General features: G+C 35.5%; 1 protein-coding gene across 12 annotated transcripts in view; it reads left to right on the forward strand.

Annotated features, from left to right (window-relative positions):
* Window positions 1-24,603, forward strand: part of LOC136850794 (tyrosine-protein kinase CSK-like) — a 280,335-nt gene that overhangs the window by 138,490 nt on the left and 117,242 nt on the right. Inside the window, exon 3 of one of the 12 annotated variants that reach the window (XM_067124794.1) lies at window positions 6,472-6,534. The exons of the other annotated variants lie outside the window; for them this stretch is intronic. Within the exon in view, the coding sequence (XP_066980895.1) occupies window positions 6,472-6,534 (63 nt within the window). The remainder of the gene's footprint in view (window positions 1-6,471; window positions 6,535-24,603) is intronic. 12 annotated transcript variants of the gene reach the window in all.

Here is a 24,603-nt window from a genome sequence, read left to right on the forward strand (position 1 = left end):
CAACACGCCAGCTCTGATTACACCTTGATCGAGGTCCTTTCAAGGACCTTGGTCTCGATCAGAGGGAGTTTTCCTTGTAAGAATATTCGTCACACTTCCTATTCTTGTCTTCATTCGGGCATATGAGGTTTTGCTGCCATTATCCAAGATAGTTAACCTTCCGATTCTAAGCCTGTTTGGTTTTACATATATATACTTATTTATTCATTCATTTATTCATCTGTTTATTTATTTGATTACCCTATTTATACCTCCAGCCTATCTGCGACCCAACGCAGTCGACCAGAAATCAAGTACAGGTTTCACTGTTTAGTTAACAAAAAACCAAATTATTCCCTCTCCTCCCTAGTGGTCTGGGATCGATCCCGGGGTTGCCTATCTCCATCTTGGCTGCGACCCACTACAGTCGACCATAAATCATATACAGATAGAAGTGTTTAGATGGCTGCGACCCACCACATTCGACCATAAATCATGTACAGATTTAAGTGTTTAGATGACTGCGGCCCACCACAGTCAACCATAAATCATCTACAGATTTCACTGTTTAGATAGCTGCGACCCACCACAGTCGACCATAAATCATCTACAGATTTCAATGTTTAGATGACTGCGACCTACCACAGTGGACGAAAAATTATGTGCAGATTTCACGATCAACAGAAACCCAAGTATTTTCCCCCACTTGGTGGTCTGGGATCGATCCCGGGGTGTCTAGCCGACAAGGCGAAGAAGAGATAACCACTGAGCCACGGGAACCACATTCTTTGTTTTCTTCACATTCTTCATATTCTTATTAATGAGCAACGTACACGTCATCCATCATCCCTCTAATTTCAACCCTCGAGGCTTCTTCGCTTACCATCAGAGTTACCCCGGAAGAGTAATTGTCTTTCGTTTTTTTTTATGTTATGGCGATGGCATTAAAGTTTCTTATTAGTGTCAAGATGAGATATAATGGCTTCGACGTCGTTGGTACTTTAATTAGTTTTCAGAAGCCACCACGGCACCGCTGTCATTAGATGTTATCGTGTTTGTGTACGCGCTCGCGCGCGCTTGTGTGTCCGTGTTTTGGTGGTATGTTCAGGCACAAACAGTTATACTGGACATAATTGGGTGTGTATGCATATACCGGTGTATACCGCATATTTAATTTTTTCGTATCTTGTTATTTCCTGATCTCTGTAGCTCGCAGATATCTGTATTCGAATTTCCTGATCTTTGTAACAGAGAGATATCTGTATTTAAATTTCCTGATCCTTGTAACTTAAAGATATCTGTATTCAAATTTCGAACGTCTTCATTTGAGTGAATAAAAAGCATTTCAGATATTAGATATATACTACATACTTTATTTTTTCATATCTTCATATCTCCTGATCTTTGTTACTTGTAGATGTCTGTGTTTAAATTTCTGATTCTTTATTCCATTAGAAAAAATAAATATTAGAATTAATGAACTTTTGTTATGAAACTTGAACCCAAAATTCCACAAAATAAACGTAAAAACATTGGCACAGTTTCTGTTGATATAAACGTACCGGACTCCACCAGAAAAATGCCGTAATATTTATCACACATTGTCATAGAAGTAGATGCCTCATCAAACAGAATTCTTGACTACTTTAGGATTCAGTTCACGCGTGTTTTTATCAAACAAAGGCATTGAAGTTTCAGTGAGAACGTAAGGAAGCTTTGTGTTGGAAATCCCAACAATCCCCTGACAGCATGCTAGTACACAAAGCCTCTTTGTAATTGTTAGGTACAGACAAACAGTACAAATCTGCTGCTTACGAAAAGTGGGTCCGTCAAGAAGGCGCGCGTCTTATCATAATTCACTTAGGTGAATATCGTGGTCATATCATATCATGATCTTGACGTATTACAGAATAGAAAACTTAAGATGACATTTACGAAGTGACATCATAAAGAACGAAAACCTGTAAATTGGTGTAACAGTAAAAGGGAAATCCTAATTTTTTGTTTGTCAGATTTTACTACAAATTTTTAGTGAATGGAAGAGCAAGATTACTGAAGCAATTAAGGTGAAAGGAAATGTTTTGAAGTTATGAAATTATAAACCAGCTCCTGGTAATACAACAGCCCAAGAACTCTGGGGTGCAGAAAAGATATGTAATATCAGTTGCTAAGGCAGGAAAGATTATTATTATTATTATTATTATTATTATTATTATTATTATTATTATTATTATTATTATCATTCAGAAGATGAACTCGATTCATATGGAGCAAGCCCACAGGGGCCATTGATTTGAATTCAGTTCAAGCTTCCGAAGAATTTGGTGCTCATTGGAAGGAAGTAACAGAAGGTAATGGGAAATACAGAAAGAAGAGATCAGTTATTTTGGAAGGGTTTATTACTGGAAAATGGTACGAAACATATTGACGTCTTAATTAAGACAAACCCAACTTTGACGTTACCAACCAAGAACTAATCTTGAAACGGACACAGTAGGCATACAAAGTAGAAAGTCAGCCCCATATTATGACTCAAATAAGCTGTTAGTAAGGCTAACTTTAATAGGGATTGTCTCTGCTCTTCTTCTGTCAATAGGTTTAGAATATTCCGACCTTGGTTTGTACTTCCCTGTATTGTTCTATCCAAGGTCTTCGGAACAGGCATAGAAGGAAAGTCGAGTTGCTATAGTTGCTGTTGTTATAGTTGCAGTTGCCATAATTGCAGTTGCCGTAGTATCAGTTGCCAATTTGCAATTGCCATAGTTGTAGCTGCTATAGTGGCTTTTGCTATAGATGCAGTTGCATAGTTGCAATTGCCATAGTTCCAGTTGCATAGTTGCAGTTGCCATAGTTGCAATGCTATAGTTGCAATCGCATAGTTGCAGTAGCCATAGTTGCAGCTACCCTAGTTGCAGTTGCCATAGTTACTATTGCCATAGTTGCTGTTGCTTTAGTTGCTGTTGCCATAGTCGCAATTAAAACACGGATGAAGGTGGCAGCCGCTATGTCCTTATGAAGTGACGTCATTCCCGTGTACTCACTAGAATGAATAGAAATTTATTTGTAATTGAAACCTATAATCTTACTCTGCGCTTCAGCACTTTATTTTTCTCCTTCGTAAGGGGATAACTATAACCTTCCTTTCTTTACACATGAGTTCGTATGTAGGTAAATAGAAAGATTTCATGGATTCTTCAACAGAAAGGTTTCTTTGTGCCTTTAATCGGTCATCAGTACCAAACGGTGCCTTTTCTTCATGGTCTGAGGAAAAGTAGTCATCCTGTTTGTGAAATTGGTGGAGCAAAAGAAAGAATTTCAGGCTTCGATCTCCCAGCGGGAGGGAATTTTTTTTCCAGTCCGAGAATTTTAGAAAATGCCAAGCCAAATGAGAGAGAGAGAGAGAGAGAGAGAGAGAGAGAGACTGAAGGAAGTGATAGTGCTTCAGATAAGAAGGGTATTATACGTAATTTTCAACTGTGGATAGATTCGCTTAGCAAAAGCTCTCTCTCTCTCTCTCTCTCTCTCTCTCTCTCTCTCTCTCTCTCTCTCTCTCTCTCTCTCTCTCTCTCATAGTTGAATAGAAATTATTCATGCTCATAATTAAGGAAAGATAACTCTTTCTCACACTTTTTAGGGAAAAATGTAAAAGTTATTTTTTCTCTCTTTGGAAAATAGCCGACCGGAGTCCCGTATTAAATATGCACATTTCTCATTCTTCATCATATTTCTTTATTTATCCCTAGAGACACCAGAAAAGAATTATCAGCGCTTGAATTTATAAAGAGCCAGTGCTGGCCCTTATCTAGCATTTGTGAAGGAAAAAACTGCCGAAAATATTTAACAGGTTTTTGTCCTCGTTCAGATTATCAGTTATTCACGTGGCGTCATGTTTATTTATTTATGTTTTTCTGTAATAAACTTTTTGTCTAGATGATGATTATTTTGGATTATGTACGATGGTTAGGACCTCTTGGTGAAGTGGTATCTGTCTCCTTTTATCAGATAGTCACAAGTTCGATCCCGGACGAGGGCAGAAGCAGATAGGTCCCTTCCTGAAAAATTTTGTCTCTTTTGTTGTCTTAAGCAGTGAAATTATTTGCTGAGTATTGGCATGACAAAATTTTATATATATATACAGTATATATGTGTGTATATATATATTAAATTTAAACTTATGGCTTTTACAGAAGACGTACTTCTGATAACTATCTTCTAATTAGATAAAAATTCCATGTGAAAAAGGAAGGTTGGATGATAAGGATCAGGGATTGAAAAAGGAAAGAAAATATCAGTTCAGCAGTAATTCCAAAGGAACATATTTACACTTTTTTTTGTCGTAGGGAAAAAAGAATTTCTACGACATTTTCATTCGGGTGGGTAAATCCGAGCATGATTTTTCTGGAAAAATGGCCGATTTTCTTCTTTTTTATTCTAGCCAGAGCTGTGCAGTAAGAAGAAATATTTTTTGTTATATTGAGCTGGTCTTATGCTAGTACCGACTTTTGCTCTCCTGGTCAGTCGATGAATGTTGGCAGTTTATACTTTGCAATATTGGCCCATGAAATAATTAAACTAGTATGAGGTTTTGTTGTTGTTATTATTATTATTATTGTTTAAAACTCTCAATGTCGAGAACAGGAGTAATTTTGTGTAAGGTTCACAATAATATATCAATGGTAGAATGTGAGACTTTATAAAAATGTATACATTTTTATATAAAGTCTCACATTGTACCATTGACATATTATTGTGGACCTTATACAAAATTATTATTATTATATTATTCAGTAGACGAAACCCATTCATATGGATCATATGTTAAGACAAAGCTGTTTACATATCATTAATCTTGGTACTTTCTTTTGTTTAGGTGGATGCATGCATAGTTACTAAGAGAGAGAGAGAGAGAGAGAGATTCGAGTCTTTTGGCAAGGACATATGTAGGGGCATAATCTTAGGGAAAATAACAAGTCTTCAGTAGCCTTATCTCTCTCTCTCTCTCTCTCTCTCTCTCTCTCTCTCTCTATATATATATATATATATATATATATATATATATATATATATATATATATATATATATATATATATATATATATATATATATATATATATATATATATATAACATAAAATAGACTGATTGATTTGCAAAGCTTATCAATATAGATATTATTTTTTCTCCATAACGACCTCACTCTTCTCTCTCTCTCTCTCTCTCTCTCTCTCTCTCTCTCTGTTATTTACCCCTACCTTCCTCTTCATGCACAACCCTTCTTTAATGACGCGATGGTGCTTTTATTATCTTTTGATCTTGGCTCTGTTACTCAAACCCCTTGCTTCAAATGGGTCCCTTTATGAAAATAAAGAGAGGAGTTTGGTAATTTCATCAGAATTATGTCCATCGCTGCAGTGTTTGTATTAGTACATGAGTATGCAAGGGTGTTGTTTTTTTTATAGCCAAATATCTTTGCTGGTATGTTTTGATCTCGGATTTTATTCTCCTTTTCCTATTGTAAACCCATTGTGACATCTCTTACCTACTCATTGAGTAAGGTTCCTGGTCGCTAGATAGCTTTGGTGGATTGCAGTTAGGATGGTCAGGGGTAAGAGGGTAGCAGCTTTATGTCAGAAGACTTGCAGAATTGCTGATAACTGGAAATCTGGTACCCATTTGAATATATATATATATATATATATATATATATATATATATATATATATATATATATATATATATATATATATATATATATATATTATATATATATGATATATATGAATTTAAATATAATATGAACGTGAATTTCAGGCCAATGGCCTCTGTAGGCTTGTTCCATATGAATAGGGTTTATCTTCTGAATAATAATAATAATAATAGATTTATTGACGTCACTGTGGAGTGAAATTTGGTTTGTATAAAGCATGAATTGATTTAGTGAATGTTTAATGCTTTTTGTTTCTCCTTTTTTTGCCAGGGAAACTTGATATTTCTAGAAGCATTTTTCCTCCTTGCAAGGGCTTAGTTTTTTCGACGTAGTTTTGAGCTAAACAAATCGACGTGTCAGCTTGTATGTTGATTAAAAACTTTTGGTCATTGTTTAGAGGACTCGTTGAAGTATGTTTAAAGTTTTGGGTTCGTAACTTAAATATTATTGTTGGTTTTGCAAGGCTTTGCTTGTATTTTCTAAACATTTTTTTCCGTAATTTTAAGATTTAACATCTTCATTTTCTGAACTTCTTTGTTGTTAAATTCTCTTCTGTGTGCTTTTGTTTAACTTCTGGAAATGCTGTGTTAAATGTCTTTGTTGACAGTAATCGGTCCAGCAATTTTGTTTTCAACTAAGTGTTAAAAGAATGTTAATTTCTGTGTTTTGCTGGGTTCCAAATTGTTGTTGTTGTTTTGCTGCAAAATTGAATTTTTATTAAGAAAAACAACTTATTTTAAGGCATGCGAAAGTGATTGTTAAATATTATATTTCTTCTGTTTCAGGTACGTGATGCAATTACCATCAACTCAGCGGGTATTCAGAGAAGTGTTTCATGTTGTTTGAAGGTAAGATGAATTAAAAATCAAATATAATTACATATACGTATATATATATATATATATATATTGTGTGTATGTTTATATATATATTGTGTATGTATATATATATACATATATATATATATATATATATATATATATATATATATATATATATATATATATATATATATATATATAATGTGTGTGTATTTCCTTACTATTCGCAGCATTGCCGCATTATCAAGATCTGCAACATAACGCAATCCTGTTTATTCAGCGGCAATGTGTCCGTCTCCCTCTCCCCCTGTCATTGATGAACTGAATAGGTTTTGTTTAAATGGACGTGGCTGACGCTAAATAGCCTTAATTGGTCTCTGCGCTGAATTAATTAGGCCGATGATGTGTGTGTGAGTGTGTTTGGGCGTGCGCTCGTCCAAGGCTCGATATACAATTCATAAGAGTCGGGCTATTTCGGGAGGATTGCTGGAGTGACCTGGGGCTGGATTTGTCTTCACGTTCTTGTCAGTGTGTCGCTTCAGTCTGTGCTTTCTTCTAACCTTTTAGTGCTTGTGTTGTGGTATTTGTTGTATATCGAACTGCGTCAGATGAAACTACAATTCAGTCAGTTGTCTGTATGTATGAAATGACTACAGTCAGTTATGCAGTTGTTTTAACGGCAAGGAATATACATATATATGTGCATATATGTATAATATATATATATATGTGTGTGTGTGTGTGTATGTATGTATGTCTACACACACATTCCTCGTGGTTAAAACAACTGCGTCACTGATTGTAATCATCATTTCACACATACAGACAGTTGATTGAATTGTACAGTTTCATCTGATACAATTCGATATACATTAAATACTACAACACATATATATATATATATATATATATATATATATATATATATATATATATATATATATATATATATATATATATATATATATAACTTGCTGATAATGCTTTTGTTTTTGTTTTCATTATATATCAGACTGTATCAGATGACACTGTACAGTTCAGTCAGTTTTCCTTATTTATGAAAGGACGATTATACTAGTAATAGTAGTATGTTGTTTCAGTCTTTTGACCTTTGTAGTGCTTGTGTTTTGTTCTTCTTTGTATATCAAACTCTATGAAGTGAAACTGCAGTTCAGCCAATTGTTCTTATGTATGGTAGTAATGGTAATGTTAATCAGTTATTATGATGACAAGGAAAATGATATATGTAAAAAAAAAAAACTTACATTCGTCGAAGATATTTTTGGTATATTCTTGAATGTATTATTAAAGCAAATGTTGCCTAGAAAGAGGAAGATTTTTGATAAAGTGTTTGTAAGTAATAATATAATATACAGTATAAGTCACCTTTTGAAATCGGACATTGCCTGAAAGCAAATAAAAACAAGTATTACTGTTAATGGGAACAGTAGGGTTGCCAGTAATAAATCATACACATTAGCTGTCAAAAAAAAAAAAACTTTAACGAGAAGGTATTTTAGAGGAGAAAAAATTGTGCAATAAACTTCATCTTACATCACGTAGAATGTTGCGGTTTTATTGTAAGGTAATTACTCTCTTTACCTGAAGCATTGACGTTTCTCAAGTGAATGCTTGCTTCTGGATGACGGATATTAAGAAAAGAGATAGTGCTTAGTCAGTAATTATGGGAAAAATGGCCTTATTCTTCCGGATGTTGCGAGATGTCATTGAATTTTAAATATCAGGCGTTCAGCATTAGAATGTCCTCTCGCCCCAACCTTTTGAAAATGACGTTTTCCGCTGGATCAGCTTTAAAATAATCCCCCCCTTTTTTTGAAAAAAAAAAAAAAAGGGTGGGGTTGAACTATAATTTTTTTAAGCATGTTATTCTATTCCTGATCGCAAATTCTTCATCTCATACAAAAATCAACTTTGTATCTTGAAAAATAAAGAAAATAGAGCAGGAAAAATAAAGAAAATAGAGCAGGTTGAATTTCCAAGACTTTGATGGTTTATAACTCAAAAAACAAAAACAAAAAAACAAAAAAAAATTTTTTTCTTTTTGTGGCGAGAGGACCTTGTAATGTTCAACGCCTGATATGGAGTTAAGAAATATGAAGAAGAGGCGTTTTAGTGATTGAGGTAAAAAAAAAAGTTTCTTCGTAGTTGTTATTGAAGATGAAGAATAAGATGAGGGAGAGGTCTCTTTGCTCTGAAGAGGAGAACAGGCTCCTAAATTTTAAAAAATTTATTGTGGAATATGTTTATGCAAACGGGTTGTTTCAAAATCACGAATCGAAGATCAGAACTTCACTGTTGCGTTCAAGTCTCATTTCATGTTTTTGTATTTCATTAGAACTTCATGAAAAGGGAGAGAAAAATAAAAAATAAGCACCATCTTTCTCTTCCATTCCCCATAGCCTCTGTAACAGAAAAAAAAGCCTAATGGATAAAAGGATGAAATTCGCAAAGTAAACTCTCTCTCTCTCTCTCTCTCTCTCTCTCTCTCTCTCTCTCTCTCTCTCTCTCTCTCTCTCTCTCTCTCTCCCCGACGTCCATTGCCGTAAACGTTTATTAACTTTTGACCGGGGCCACTTTACCTGCCTCTCGGTCCTCTCTCGTATATCAAGCTCGTTTTAATGGTAACGAGGTAGAGGTTTTTTCATTTTTTGTTTTTTTTTCTTTTTGCATATTTGCGTTGCGTATCCAAGCGTCAGTTATACGCATTGTGCTTTATTTTGCATTTCACTACATTAAGTGGGTATATGTAGGTAACAAACATTGTATTGTGTGCACATAGTAAAACATATAATTATATATATATATATATATATATATATATATATATATATATATATATATATATATATATATATATATATATATATATATATATAAATTTACTGTACCACTGGCATATAATGTTTCAACTGTCTTTCAAATTTAACTTTCCCCACTGTTACCACTGGCAATTTTATATAATCGAATGATAAAACTTTTATAATATTAAAATTAGATAACAGTAAAAATAAAGCCGATAATGGTGTCCCTCTCCAAGATTATTTTATATAATAATAATGATAAAACATATTTTCACAATATTAAAACTATAGATATATACATATACAGTATATATATGCACATATGTTTATTTATACATATGTATATGTGTGTATATATATATAATATATATATATATATATAAAGCTCAGGTCTTGGGATATTTGTATACGAATACTTTTATTTAATTTGAATTTTATTAACTGCATTTTTTCATTTTTCCCCTAGGGATAGAAAATTGAATCCTTCGAAATTAATTGGATTAAGAAATATGATTTGTTAGCGAGTTTCAAATAAAATAAAATATGTTTCGACGTAATAGAGAGAGAGAGAGAGAGAGAGAGAGAGAGAGAGAGAGAGAGAGAGAGAGAGAGAGAGAGAGAGAGAGAGAGAGAGATTGGTTTATAGCAGGACCTTTGGAATGCGGATGGAGATCCTGGTATTTTTTTATCTTTTTTTATAATTTCATTTTGAGGTCTGCAGGGACAGGTTACTCCCGTGTTGCTGTTAATCCAAACTTGGTCTTGCGCGGGCGGCCGGATATATTACAGTATTTAGTGTGGCATTACGGTAGTTTATGTATTTAGGCCTATATTTATATCTCAGCGCCGTGGCATTTTTTTTATCTATAAAAATTAGGCTACAGACGTCATTTAAATTATGTAATTATATATATATATATATATATATATATATATATATATATATATATATATATATATATATATATATATATATATATATATATATATATATATGGTGGAAATGAATATATGGGAACGTTTCACAGAAACATATGTACGTATATATATATATATATATATATATATATATATATATATATATATATATATATATATATATATATATATATATATAATATACATATAAATTGTTCTATGAAGAAGCATTATAACTAGAATTTGTGTGTTAGATAATAACCATAACAGTAGTCTAATTCCCCCGCAAAAAATGTGATTATATATCATCTTGTGTTATTAAGAGTACCTGAGATCTTTTTTTCTATCTTCTATTTATCTATATACTTATTCAGTTATTGTCACTGGATGACATCGTGACTTACTCAGGATCCCCTCAGAATGAGCAGTTGCGAAATATTATTATTATTATTATTATTATTATTATTATTATTATTATTATTATTATTGTTTTTATGTTGGATAGACGCATCATCAACTATTATTTTTTAGTGGTATTTCGTTCTCGCATGAAAGTTGTCAGTCGAGTCTCGTGTTGTCAGTAACAAAGTGGTGGAAACAAATCTGAAAGTCACTTAAGAATTCCACTAAATATTTAACACCATAGCAACAACAACGTAATCATTTCAAAGACCCGCCTTGACCTACTTTCCACAACCACAACCCAAAAGAATGTCAGCCAAACACCCAAATATCGTGAGGTCGCTGCTAAGTTCGGCGCGGCTGAGGCGACACCATCTTCGATCGCCCAGAAAGACGCACTTGAAGTTGCATTATGGGATTACCTTGGGATTACCTCGGGATTACCTTTCCGTTGGCGTAAGCAGAGGAAAACCATAGAATGCCGTCGTAGCCATAGAATGCTGCCGTAGATGAGAAGGCGAAAGTGCATTGTTAACCAGGTTGTATTTCTGGCCGTTGGGCTTAACAGGCTTAGAAAGAAGGAGCAGGAGAGAAGGAGAAGGAGAAGAGGGAGAGAAAGCAGAAGAAGAAGAGGAGAGAAAGGAAAAAGAAGCAGAAGAAGAGGATAGAAAGGAAGAAAGAGGAGAGGAAGAAAAATAATAAGAGGAGGAGGGAGAGGGAGAAGAAGCAGAAGAGGAGAGAAAGTAAGGAGAAGGAGAGTAAGAAAAATATGAAGAAGCTGAGGGAGAGGGAGAAGAAGCAGAAGAAGAAAAGGAGAGAAAGGAAAAAGAAGAAGATGGAGGGGAAGAAAAACAAGAAGAGGAGGAGATAGAGGAGAAGAAGCAGAAGAAGAAAGGGAAAGAAAAGAAGAAGAAGAAGAAGAAGAAGAAGAAGAAGAAGAAGAAGGAGGAGGAGGAGGAGGAGGAGGAGGAAGAGGAGGATATAACCTAACCTTGTATGACTTAAAGGAAGGAAGTAAGGGTCACGTGACATGACGCACCTTAGAAGCCTTATAACTATGGGCCCTGATATTCCGTAGAAGATGGGCTTCCATTTAGAGCTATTATTAGCTGCCTCTTTTCCTTTTTCTTTTTTTTTATTGTGTCAAGGTATGTCTCGTGATGTGAGCTGTTTGCTTTTCTTGTAGACTCTCTCTCTCTCTCTCTCTCTCTCTCTCTCTCTCTTACTTTATCTATTTAGGTATACACATAAATCCTTTTTAGCAACAGCTAAAGTTATATCGTAGAAAATGTAGTTATATTTTTCTACCGTTTTTTGCAACGCCAGAAATTTCAACGATTTGAAGGTCCCACAAGAGAGAGAGAGAGAGAGCTAAAAGGTTTGGCTCTGACGTAATCAATCGAATTACCTTAAAAAACAGAAGTAGAACAGAGAGAGAGAGAGAGAGAGCTAAAAAGCTTTGGCTGTGACGCAATAAATCGAATTACCTTAAAAAATAGAAGTAAGAAAAGAGTGAGTATTTCCACGCTTCCGTGCTAAAATTGGTAAGTAAGAGTGTGTGGACTTAACGTGAGTAATCCCGTTTGGATTCCCCAAAGTATACATATTATTGCTTAGGTAAGGGAATAGGCTTAATCCTTTTATGCCAAAGCCTCTTCGGAGATAGGCCTACTGAAAATGGGCTTTTAATACTGTAGGGCTGTTTAGGCGAAATGCCTTTTTTGGAGCAGCGCAATTAAATTCCCTACTGAATTTCCTCCTCCTCCTCCTCCTCCTCCTCCTCCTCCTCCTCCTCCTCCTCCTCCTCCTCCTCCTCCTCCTCCTCCTCCTCCTCCCCTGAGAGGCAGCAATTAGGAATGAAATGGAGCCAGCCCTATAGAAAAAAAAACTCTCTCTCTCTCTCTCTCTCTCTCTCTCTCTCTCTCTCTCTCTCTCTGTGGACCTTCAAATGCGTTTAAATACACCTATCCTTGGGGCTCTGTTGTTCCGCGTGTTTTATTGAGTGTAACTATATTAGCGGTGGCCCTGCGTCCTTAACCAATTAATGGTATCTCTCTCTCTCTCTCTCTCTCTCTCACTGATGCTGCTGTGGTGGTCTCAGGACGAGTTTATTCAATCATGATTTTTTTCCACTGATTTTTGTTATAAACTTATTTTAAAATATCTGAAACCTTTTGGAGTTTATTTGATGATATTACTTACACGTTTATTTTAAGCTTTGACGCATTTTTAGATGAATCATATAAATGATTTAGATTGAGTTTATATATATGTACATTTTAGCTGATATATAATTGTGCAGTCGTGTGTAGTTTATCATTGAGAAAATGAGGGGTGTTCTCTCTACTTACATATTTATTTATTTATTTATTTATTTATTTATTTATTTATTTACTGATGTGTTGGGTAGTTGACCTTTGATTTCGTGATGTCATCTAACATCAAAAGATTTGATAATTTATGAATTAGAGAAAATAAAAAGAAACTAAAGTCTCAGTTATGTGATTTATAAAAACAACAGTTTTTTTACTCTGATTTTATTCATCTTGTAATACGGTTGCAAGAAAAAAATTTAAATTGTCATGTGTAATGTAGGATAGTGTAGGATATGAAAAGGCTGTTATGTTGTGCCCGGTTGTGCTTGTATGTGTTGTATTTTTCCAGCCAAGTTCGGGATTATAGATGGGTTGGTCAGGACACGTGTGTCACGTGATTCGATGGCTTAAAGACTCGTATAAACGAGAAACACACATGGCTTCTGTTACCCTCTGTAGAGGGTAAGAAAAGCCCATTACCGCCCAGTAACCGAGCTTGTTTTTGGCAGCTTATTTCCTTTCTCTTGTCTTCGATAAATGGTGTTGATGAAGTTCATTTCCCCCCCCCCCTTTTGGATGCTTTCCATTTCGTAGGACTTTTCTGGTGTCCAAGGTGCCTAGTCCTGTATCTCCGTTTTTGTTTCTCATTTCCTCGCTGCCTGTGGCGACTGTTTCTGGGATCGAATGGTTTGTTTTGTGTTATATAAATTTTCTGGGACGCGTTTTGCAGCTTTGCTGTTTCTCAGAGCAGTTAAATTTAAACCTGCCATGGGTTATAGGGAACAACTTGGCATGGGGATTGCTAGTGAGTATCCAGACATTGATGATAAACTGCTAGTTTTGTTCGGGAATGCCAGTGGGTATCCAGACATTGATGATAAACTGCTAGTTTTGGTCAGTACTTGAATGTGGTACCAACCACTGGTGAGTGCCAAGCAATGGCGCAGAAGAATTGAGACACCTTTGAGACAAATAAGTTCCTGTGACAACAGGAATGGGGCTAGCAACTCCATTCCAAAAATCGATCGTTAGGAAATTGTCAGGCCTGCCGAATCAGGTGTGAGCATCAGAGGATCGTAATGAGTAATTGCCAGCCTTCGGAATTCACTTCCTGCTTTTTTTTTTTTTTTTTTTTTTACTTACAATGTCTGCCTTTTAAGCCTTGTCTCTTTTTAGATTAAACCTACCTCCAAGTATTTATTGTTTCATTTGGGCCTGGGCTGGATAAAGACTATTGGTTTGATCATCCCTACGAGATGAAGTTAAGGCTTGTTTGTGTGTGTGTGTGTGTGTGTGAGAGAGAGAGAGAGAGAGAGAGAGAGAGAGAGAGAGAGAGAGAGAGAGAGAGAGAGAGAGAGAGACTGGCCCACCATCGATCCGTATTTGAGTCATTAATTTTGTTTATTAGGAGGGGAAATATGTTGTAATTCTTCATCCGGCCAAGAACATAAATCAAGCAGTAAAAAGATCTTCTCGATGATGAGAGAGAGAGGAAAGGGAGGGAAGTAAGAAAGAGATGAGAAGAGGGGAAAAGGGAAGGGAGAAAGGGAAAAGGCTAAGCGAAGGGGAGAGAGAGAGAGAGAGAGAGAGAGAGAGAGAGAGAGAGAGAGAGAGAGAGAGAGAGAGAGAGGTCACGGGATGAATCAGGGATCTTGAAGGAATGAACAGAGGGGAGGAAGAAAAGTCAAAGAAGAGAGAGAGAGAGAGAGAGAGAGAGAGACTGGACGGAAATAGGGGGAATTGGAGTAAGGATGGAAGGAGGAAATAACGTCAGTGATAAAGTAAACGGATGTATAGAAAGATCATTAAGGAAGAAATCCTAGTAATGAATATAGGGAGAAGGATATAAAAGAAAGGGAACAGTGGAAAGAGTAATGGAAGTGAAAGGCAAGAAGTAGATAAAGAAGGTAAGAGGAAACAAGCGTCGAGAGAAAATAAAGAGAAAACAAACAAGTCACTAGAGCACCCTTTAGAAATCAGGAATAGGGCGAAGAGTGATAAATGTGTATCAAGAGACAATCTATTCGTAATGGAGGGTCATTTTTCCTCATATTCTTTTGGGGTAAGAGATTGACTCTCTAGTTTTCGCTGCTGTTATGGTACGCAAAAAACAAAGGTTTTTATTTATTTGTTGACAGTTGGTGGTGTTTTTTTTTTTTTTTTTGGAATCAGATACCGGTATTGTTCCTTTATATCTTGCTTATGGGGCTTCAGGTGATCTGTGTTGGTTAAAGCATTTTTCTCGTTATATTAATATTTCTATTTCCTCTTGCCAAATAGCAATTGTTTATGATAAAGATATATCAGCCATCGTAAGGGAAAAAAGATTAATTTCCAAACTGACCTGAGTTTCAAGCTTCCAGAGAATATGGTGTCATTTCTCTCAAATGAACACTATATTCTTTGGAAGCTGAATTTCAAGTCAGTGGCCCCATGTAAGCTTGTTCCAGATGAATAGGGGTTTATCTTTTGACTAATAATAATAATAATAATAATATAATAATAATAATAATAATAATAATAATAATAATAATAACCCTTTTTATTTATGTATTTTATTTCCCTGTACAGTAGATTAAGGAAAATATAGTGCCGTGGATGTTATGTAATGTGGATGCTCCGAATTCCCCAAAGGATATGAGTCATCGCCCTTCCTCCTCCTCCTCCTCCTCCTCCTCCTCCTCCTCCTCCTCCTCCTCCTCCTGGGGGAGTGAGGGGAAAGACTTTTCTTCCCGCTACTTTTGTCATTTTGAGACATTGCTGGACGGCGACGAAGGGTTCATATAGTACACTCTCTCTCTCTCTCTCTCTCTCTCTCTCTCTCTGGGCTTAGTTTGAAGTTCACTTGGTAGATGACTATTTTTGAGGACAAGACACTGACATTATATTGCAGAAAACTTAAACGGGCCTTCTTTGAAACATGGTGGATTCTAATGTATTGATTTTTCTTAGCAAAGAAGGGGAAAAGCCCTGTTTATATGTTTACTTAACGCGCGTCGCATTGTCAGAGGTCAGTAATGCTGGAAAACAATAGGAACGGACTTTTTTTTAACATACAGAGAACTAAGTAGAAGTTAGAGTGTAGGGAACATATTCTTATTAAAAATAAATTGTTAAGGCGATGTAGGCAATGTATGTATTGTTTGTGGTGCAGACAAGTTTATACACACACTATATATATGTGTGTATATATATATATATATATATATATATATATATATATATATATATATATATATATATATATATATATATATATATATATATCTATATCAGTACAGCACGAAGGAACGCGTGCTTGGGAATACCACTAAGTCCACGTTGGAAGGTGGGTGAAAACAGAAACTTTGAACAAGTACTTTCTTAGTTTATTCTACATTTTCAAGTTCACATTGAATACAAAAGAAGTTGACAGAGATTTATATACAAATACAGAAGGGGGTTACAGTTTGTTAATATGGGCAACATGTTCTTTAAACATCAAAGACAGGGACAAAGGATCAAGGGATAATCCTGGGTGGAGATTAACATTCCTGGTGGAAGTAGCTTCAATGAACAGTCTCTAGCAGATTTCTTCTCCGATGGTCGTTGACCTTGTAGATAACCGTTGACTTATCCCAGTTCAATGATCCACAATGCCATTATTTGATGAGCCTCTTGAAATGGCATATTTGTGTTGGAAGCTTCTTACTTTTAGTCCTTTTGATGTTTGACCAATATAAATCTTATTACATTCTTTGCAATATTGTTTGAATTGGGTGGGCTATTATTAATTAGTTTATTTATCAAAATATTATATTTAGATACTAAGTTAATATCAATAGTTTTTAAAATGGGCTCTGCAGGAATGAAATCAGGGTGAAATGGTTAACAGAGAATATTCTAAAGTTCTTTGTTGACACTGGTTGGATTGTAATATGTCTTTTTGCCTTCTTTTTACAAAGTTCTAAAAAATATGGAGGGTAACATAATGAATCTCCTATTTTATCAATAATTTAATTTTTTAAAACTCCTCTTCCAAAAATTCAGGAGACTTTGTAGTCCTGAATTTTTGGAAGAGGAGTTTAAAATTATGGAGACTGTCCATTGAAGCTACTGCCACCAGGACTGTTAATCTCCTCCCTGGATTATCCCATGATCTTTTGTCCCGGTTTTGTTGTTTAAAGAACATGCTGCCCAGATTAACAAACTGTAATCCCCCCCCTTCTGGTTTTGTATATAAACCTCTGTCAACTTCTTTTGTACTCAGTGTGAACTTGAAAATGTATAATAAACTACGAAAGTACTTGTTCAAAGTCCTGGTCTTCACTCACCTTCCGAGGTGGACTTAGTGACACACACGCACATATACATTATATATACACATACATGCATACATACACACGCGCACATTATATATATAATACATACATGCATACATACATACGTTTCTTAAATATTCAGTATTCAGTTGTATATTAATTGCAGTCACATATCTGGCTATACAGGAGTGTGGAATGAATACATTATTTTGTTTTAGTTTGAGTTTATTTTGAACTTTCCAGATTTTATACACCACCACCACCACCACCACTACTACTACTACTACTACTACTACTACTACTACTACTACTACTACTACTACCACAGTTGCTATGAAACCTTTAGAATGTATAAATGCAGTGGAAGACAAAGGGTCGAAGAGAAAAAAGGGGAATTTTGAATTTCCTCACCTTTGTATTCTGAGCTCTTTTGTGCGTATCGGCTGAATAAATGTATAAATGTTAAATCATTGCAGCCACAAAAGTTTCACCTTTTGTGGACTGTCTTCCTCCCTCTGGTTGTCTCTCGGCTCTGTTATATAAACAATTTAAGGTCAGTTTGTGGTGTGTGTGTGTACTTTTTGAGTGGAAGTTCTACTGTTTTTCTGTTGTGATTAAGGTATGTACTCCTGTGTTATTTACGCTGGATTGTATGCACGTACGTATTCTTCCGGTAATTGTATACTGTCATATAAATGGAAGTATCAGTTGAATGCAAGTAGTTATGAGTGTATATATGTATGAATGTATGCATGCATGCATTTATGAATGAAGGGGAAGCAGGACTGACATGCATGCTTTCATGAATTAGAACTGTAGATATAATGTATGTATATGTATATGTATATATATATATATATATATATATATATATATATATATATATATATATATATATATATATATATATATATATATATATATACTGTATATATTACATCTGCAGTTCTAATTCATGAAAGTATGTATGTCAATCCTGCTTCACTTCATAAATGCATTATGCATACATACATACATACATACATACATACATACATACATACATACATAACAATTGCTTGCGTTCAACTGATACTTCCATTTATATGATAGTATGCAATTACCCGAAGAATACGTACATAAAAACGTAGGGCAAATAACACAGGAAAGATAATGTTTTCACTAGCAATTCAAAACTTCCCCATTGGAGAATTTTGCCTCCCTTCGGTTATGCTACGGTTTTCATTTTATGGGGGAGAATACGAGAGAGAGAGAGAGAGAGAGAGAGAGAGAGAGAGAGAGAGAGAGAGAGCATGCATTTTTGAGTAACGTTACATGTGCACTGCTTTAGTGGCAAGAGAAATTGTGGACGGTACTTTTGCTCGCAGTTTATTTCAGAATAACGAAGAGAAATGCTTCGCCTTATGCTGAAATGTTTTGGTTTTGATGCTCAGGAAAGAGAGTCTCTCTCTCTCTCTCTTTGACTTTTGTTCTCCGTCTGTATTTTTATTCTCTCTCTCTCTCTCTCTCTCTCTCTCTCTCTCTCTCTCTCTCTCTCTCTCTCTCTCTCTCTCACACACACACACACACACACACACATGCTTTCTCTCTCTCTCTCTCTCTCTCTCTCTCTCTCTCTCTCTCTCTCTCTCTCTCTCTCTCTGTACATCGTAGAATGAATTTTTGCCTTCAAGTTTGTTGTTTGGTTTATCCCATTTCATTTTTCTGCCGAGGAATTCGTTGATTCGTCTTCTCCCCCGGAAATGTTCTGTCCTTTTTACAAACTCTTTTGAGCAGAAGTTTAACAAAAAAAAAAAAAAAAGTAACGATATACGCAAAAACAACTCATGATACTTTGCCCCGTACTGTGTTCTTGTTTTTGTTGTGTGGGAATATGATGTATTTGTATTTATACTTTTTCTGCATATGTTTATATTTTCAGTGTGATCTTTGGAAAATAAAATTACAGAATTACCTGTTATTTCATTATAAAGAACGAATTAGAAATATAATTTTTGTTACCCAAGGCATTAGGCAGTGACACAATGGAAAGACTTATTTTCCCAGTTTAACTAAACTTTTAACGTACAAAACATCCTCACACACACACACACACACACACACACACACACACACACACACACACACACACACACACACACACACACACACACACACTTAAATTTACAGATCACGTGAATCATAAGATGTAGTAGATAAGATTTTGATAAGATCACGAACATCAATATGCGTAGTTACAGCAGCATCCATAGTTATATATGTGTGTGTGTGTATATGTATGAATATATATGTATGCGCGTGTGTTGTTGCGCATGATCACTGCGCATCCTGTAAAACTCCCTAAGTTTTTTCTTTCGTTTCTCTCGATTGCACCATTGCATGTTGACTTTGGTATGACGTCTGCAGCGCAATAGTGCGATGCAGAAACGGATGTGCTTTGACAAGAATCATTAATCTTTCGTATTTATGTTATGATGAATTTTTGTGGGTGAGGCAGTTCACTCAAAAATTATTTTAAAAGGAGTTTTCCTATTTATTTTGAGTGTAATAGTCGTATATATTTTTGTGTGGCGGGATCATAGTTGAAGTGGTTGTCTAATATATATTATTACGTGCAGTAATTTTTCCTATTATTTTTATGCTTAATTTAAAAAATAATGGGGTATTTTTAATATTAATTTTATGGGATTTCCATTAGAGAAGTCCATAATACGAACATTTCTGATTCCATTTAATTGTTGTGTTTTTATTTTGTTACTAATACTGGATAGTGAAGGATTTTGAGAGAGAGAGAGAGAGAGAGAGAGAGAGAGAGAGAGAGAGAGAGAGAGAGAGAGAGAGAGAGAGAGAGAATATTCATTACAGGAATCCATTACATGAACATTTATTCCATTTGACTTTTCCTAACACTGGAAATGGAAAAATTGAAAGAGGAAGGAGAGAGAGAGAGAGAGAGAGAGATTTCTATTAGAGAAATTCATAATATGAACATTTATTCCATTCGACTTTTACTAGTACTGGAAATTGAAGACCTGCGAGAGAGAGAGAGAGAGAGAGAGAGAGAGAGAGAGAGAGAGAGAGAGAGAGAGAGAGAGAGAGAGAATTTAATGAAACGAACGAACGTATAAGAGCAATTTATCAGGGGTTCTCTTTCCCCCTGTTTTCCCTTCGCTGAGTGACTCATGGGGATTGTCAGTCAGGGTGTAGGGAAGAGAGAGAGAGAGAGAGAGAGAGAGAGAGAGAGAGAGAGAGAGAGCCTCTCATTTTAGGGAGAGGGAGAGATACGATGTATATATGTTTTGGAGGAGTGTTGTGCAAATATATGGGCCCAAAATTTCCACGGCCTGTGGGTGACAGTTGTGAGTTGCTATCGTAGTTGTTGATGCTGTTGTTAATATTATGGTGGCTTTTTTAGCTTAAATATACAGTCTTGATGCATTTACCCCCCCTCTCTCTCTCTCTCTCTCTCTCTCTCTCTCTCTCTCTCTCTCTCTCTCTCTCTCTCTCTCTACATGTTCTCCTTCTTTCTCCACAGGTTTGAGTCATTCCCTCCTCTCTCTCGTCAGTTTTTATAAATGTCCTCTCTCTCTCTCTCTCTCTCTCTCTCTCTCTCTCTCTCTCTCTCTCTCTCTCTCTCTATACATAATACTTGTTCTTTCTTTCTTTCTCTCCCCTCAGTCTTGAGACATCTCTCTCTCTCTCTCTCTCTCTCTCTCTCTCTCTCTCTCTCTCTCTCTCTCTCTCTCTCTCTCTCTCTCTCTCCATAGCCTTGCTGCATGTTCTGTCTTTTTTTTCCAGCCTTGATACGTATTCACCCTTTCTTTCCATCTCTCTCCACAGTCTTTGTAAATGTCCTCTCTCTCTCTCTCTCTCTCTCTCTCTCTCTCTCTCTCTCTCTCTCTCTCTCTCTCTCTCTCTCTCACACCATTGATGTCGTATCCCGACTTCCAGTTCCCGACAGAAATCCTTTCACTTTGATTATAGACTGGTAAATTTGTAGCAGAGCGTCGCTTGATTTGGCGCTAAAGAAAGTTTGCGCCTCTCGATATTGCATGAGTATTTGGCGCGCGAGCGCGCCCCTTTGAACTGCTTGAATTCATGCTTGCTTGCTCGCTCGCGTGCCGTTTCTATAGAGTTGGCGTTTGTGTTTGCTTCTGTAGGAGTTTGAGTCGTGTGATTGATTTGTTTGTAGTGTGTGTGTGTTTGTGTGTGTATGTGTGTGTGTGTGTTTTCTGTCAAAGGGAAGCTCTCACAGTGCCTGCTTAATTTGAAATACCTTGATCAACGGCAGATTTTTTTCGAGTAACGAACGTGATAGAGAGAGAGAGAGAGAGAGAGAGAGAGAGAGAGAGAGAGAGAGAGAGCTCACCATAATGAATGTATCGCCGCCATCTTGCAAACCTTTCAGTAGGTTTGATTGTTTAAACAAGTTGCGTCAGTGAAGTTTCAGGGTGACTGGTTAACTTTCGCTTTTATTACTTTTATATTTGACTGTTTCTCACTTTTTTCTTAAATGTTCAGCTAAAAGTGAAAGATCGATACATCATTAGTTTGCATAACCCCCCCCCCCCTCTCTCTTTGTAGATATACGAGTTTCCATGTGTTTTTATAACATATTGTCAATTTCTTTTTCGTGACTTGTCCCCCCCCCCCCGAATGACTAATTTACCTTTTAAATTAATAGACACCGCAATAAATGTAGCTTTTAAATTCATAGACTCCGCAGTAAATTTGTTCTCAGTTTATGCGTAGTTGTATTTATATATCAGAAGGCACCAAATGATAACCCATGCAATAGTATGTACGCTTTTATGGGTTGTTTATTATTAGTGTCTAAAAATTATGGCTTGAAAGAGATACATAAAGATATAAATATTCTGGTAGTCTTTTGCAACTTCCGCTTTCTTTTTTTACAAAGTGCCTCTCACGCTCATGCTGAAGTGGCACTTCAAAAGTGCGGAAGTTTCTAAAGACTTGCAAAAGATATAATTATATATATATATATATATATATATATATATATATATATATATATATATATATATATATATATATTTATATTTTATACACATGCATATATACATACATACTTATAAATAACACGTCTCTCAAGGATCGATTTTATGGATATTCATAACGTTTTTCATTGACTCTTTTCTCATGTATTTTTTTGATTTTCTTTGAAGGGTATTGTAACAAATCGTCTTTCTTCGATAATATCTTTGCACTAATTAGTCGTTCACGACACCAGCCTTCAAAATATTTGGTGGAGTAGGCTAGGGATTAGTCTTAAAACTCATAAATATGTGATGGGGGGGAGGGGAATTATGAATGTTGAGAAACTAGGAAGGATGGAAAATAATTACCTCTATCATCATTATTATTATTACTTCAGTAGATGAAACCTATTCACATGGAATAAGCACACCAGTGGGGCCATTGACTTGAAATTCAAGCTTCCAAAGATTGTTGGTTTCAACCTCCCACTGCAGCAGTAACAGATCATGATACAGAGCCAGTGATTTTTCATCGCCCTTGGGGAGACGCGACCCCGCGACACAAACCACTATACCAGCGGACCTTTTCCAGACAAGATATGTGATACGTCTTCCATGCTCAGAACAGATACAAATATCTAAAAGCTCAAAGACCGTTATTGGGTCTGGCAGGGACCCACGGCGCGCGTCCACAGAATTCCCAGAAATTCTATTCAGAATTCTGGAGTTAAGTGGGAAATCCCTGAAAGCACATCGAGAGAGTGACGCAGCTTTCCCGAGAGGAGGAAAATCTCGGAACTCTTGAATATGAGGGATCCAGAGGTGATGTGAAAAGTCCTTTTAATTGAAGTCAGGGATTTTAAGGAATTAAAAATAGTGTTCGCGTAATTAAGTAAGATACGAAGTCGTGTGTTCCTTGGTTTAAGCTGAAACCATTTTCAAGAATTATAAAACTGTGAAAAGTCCTTTTAATTGAAGTCAGGGATTTTGAGGAATTAAAATAAAGTGCTCGCGTTGTTAAGTAAGATACAAAGTCTTGCGTTCCTTGGTTTAAGCTGAAACCATTTTCAAGAATTTTAAAACTCAGCTATATCTAAGTGTCATTCAAAGGAACCTCATTTTCTGTAGGTACAATGTCAGTCGCTGCACCGGTTAACTCGAGGGAAGACTTCTTGTAACTCCCATCAGGCTACCTCTTCCCATATTTATTTTGTGGAAATCGATAATCCTCGGACCACACTATTCACTGACGTTTCTTTCCTTCCGCTACTAAGTTTAGGAATTCATTTCCTACCTTTGTTTTCCTGACATATAACCCACGGTTCACTAACGTTATTGTCATTCTACTGATGAGCTTTGGAATTCATTTCCTGCTTTTGTTTTCCTGACTCGTATAACCTCTCTTCAGTTAGAGGCTAAAATTTCTTTTGTTTCTTTGTGATAAATTCCTTTCCTTATTTCTTCTGCCTGGAATTGCCTTATTGAATTTGGAATTGGAACTGAAAGAATCCCTGCAAATCAAAGAACGTTATAAATCATCGGCGATATGGAGAAAAAAAAAATCCTTTAAAGTTTTTCGGAGTTCTTGAATAGGATCTCAAATTATAAAACTGAGTCGAGGACCGAACTTCTTGTAGGAAGATTCAAAAAGAAGTTTTTAATGTCTCTGATACGAATTCGGAAGTGACCAACTTTTAAGTCGAGTTTTAAGATGAAACAAGTGTTTTCACCATATGATTTCCTTATTTCCTTCGATTCAGCTCTTGATCCTTTCGCGTTTGTTGATGTGATAATTCATTCTTGTATTTTGTAATTTCTGTATCTACCTGGTATTCATGTAATTGGGCCACTCAGTTTACCATTAGTGTTGGCTAATTATACTATTCATTCTTGTTTCTTATAATTTCTACATCTACCTAATGTCGTTCGTGTGAATAATGTGCTTGCCATTGGTGTTGGCTAATTACTGTGTATAGCCTAACCTACCTCTTCACGTAATCGCATTACCTTATATGTTGGCCAGGGGCCTAACAGATGCGTATCTTGTATATATATATATATATATATATATATATATATATATATATATATATATATATATATATATATATATATATATATATATATATATATATATATATATATATATATATATATATATATATATATATATATATATATATATATATATATATATATATATATAGAGAGAGAGAGATAGAGAGATAGAGAGAGATTTTCAGGCGCTATCAGACGTATCTCCAGTAGGCTGCTGACGGGAGTAATAGGCTACTCCTACATGAATCTCTGTAGTTATCATATTTTACATTTTTCTATTTGA

The sequence above is a fragment of the Macrobrachium rosenbergii genome, chromosome 22 (assembly GCF_040412425.1).
Source record: "Macrobrachium rosenbergii isolate ZJJX-2024 chromosome 22, ASM4041242v1, whole genome shotgun sequence".
Lineage (NCBI taxonomy): Eukaryota > Metazoa > Arthropoda > Malacostraca > Decapoda > Palaemonidae > Macrobrachium > Macrobrachium rosenbergii.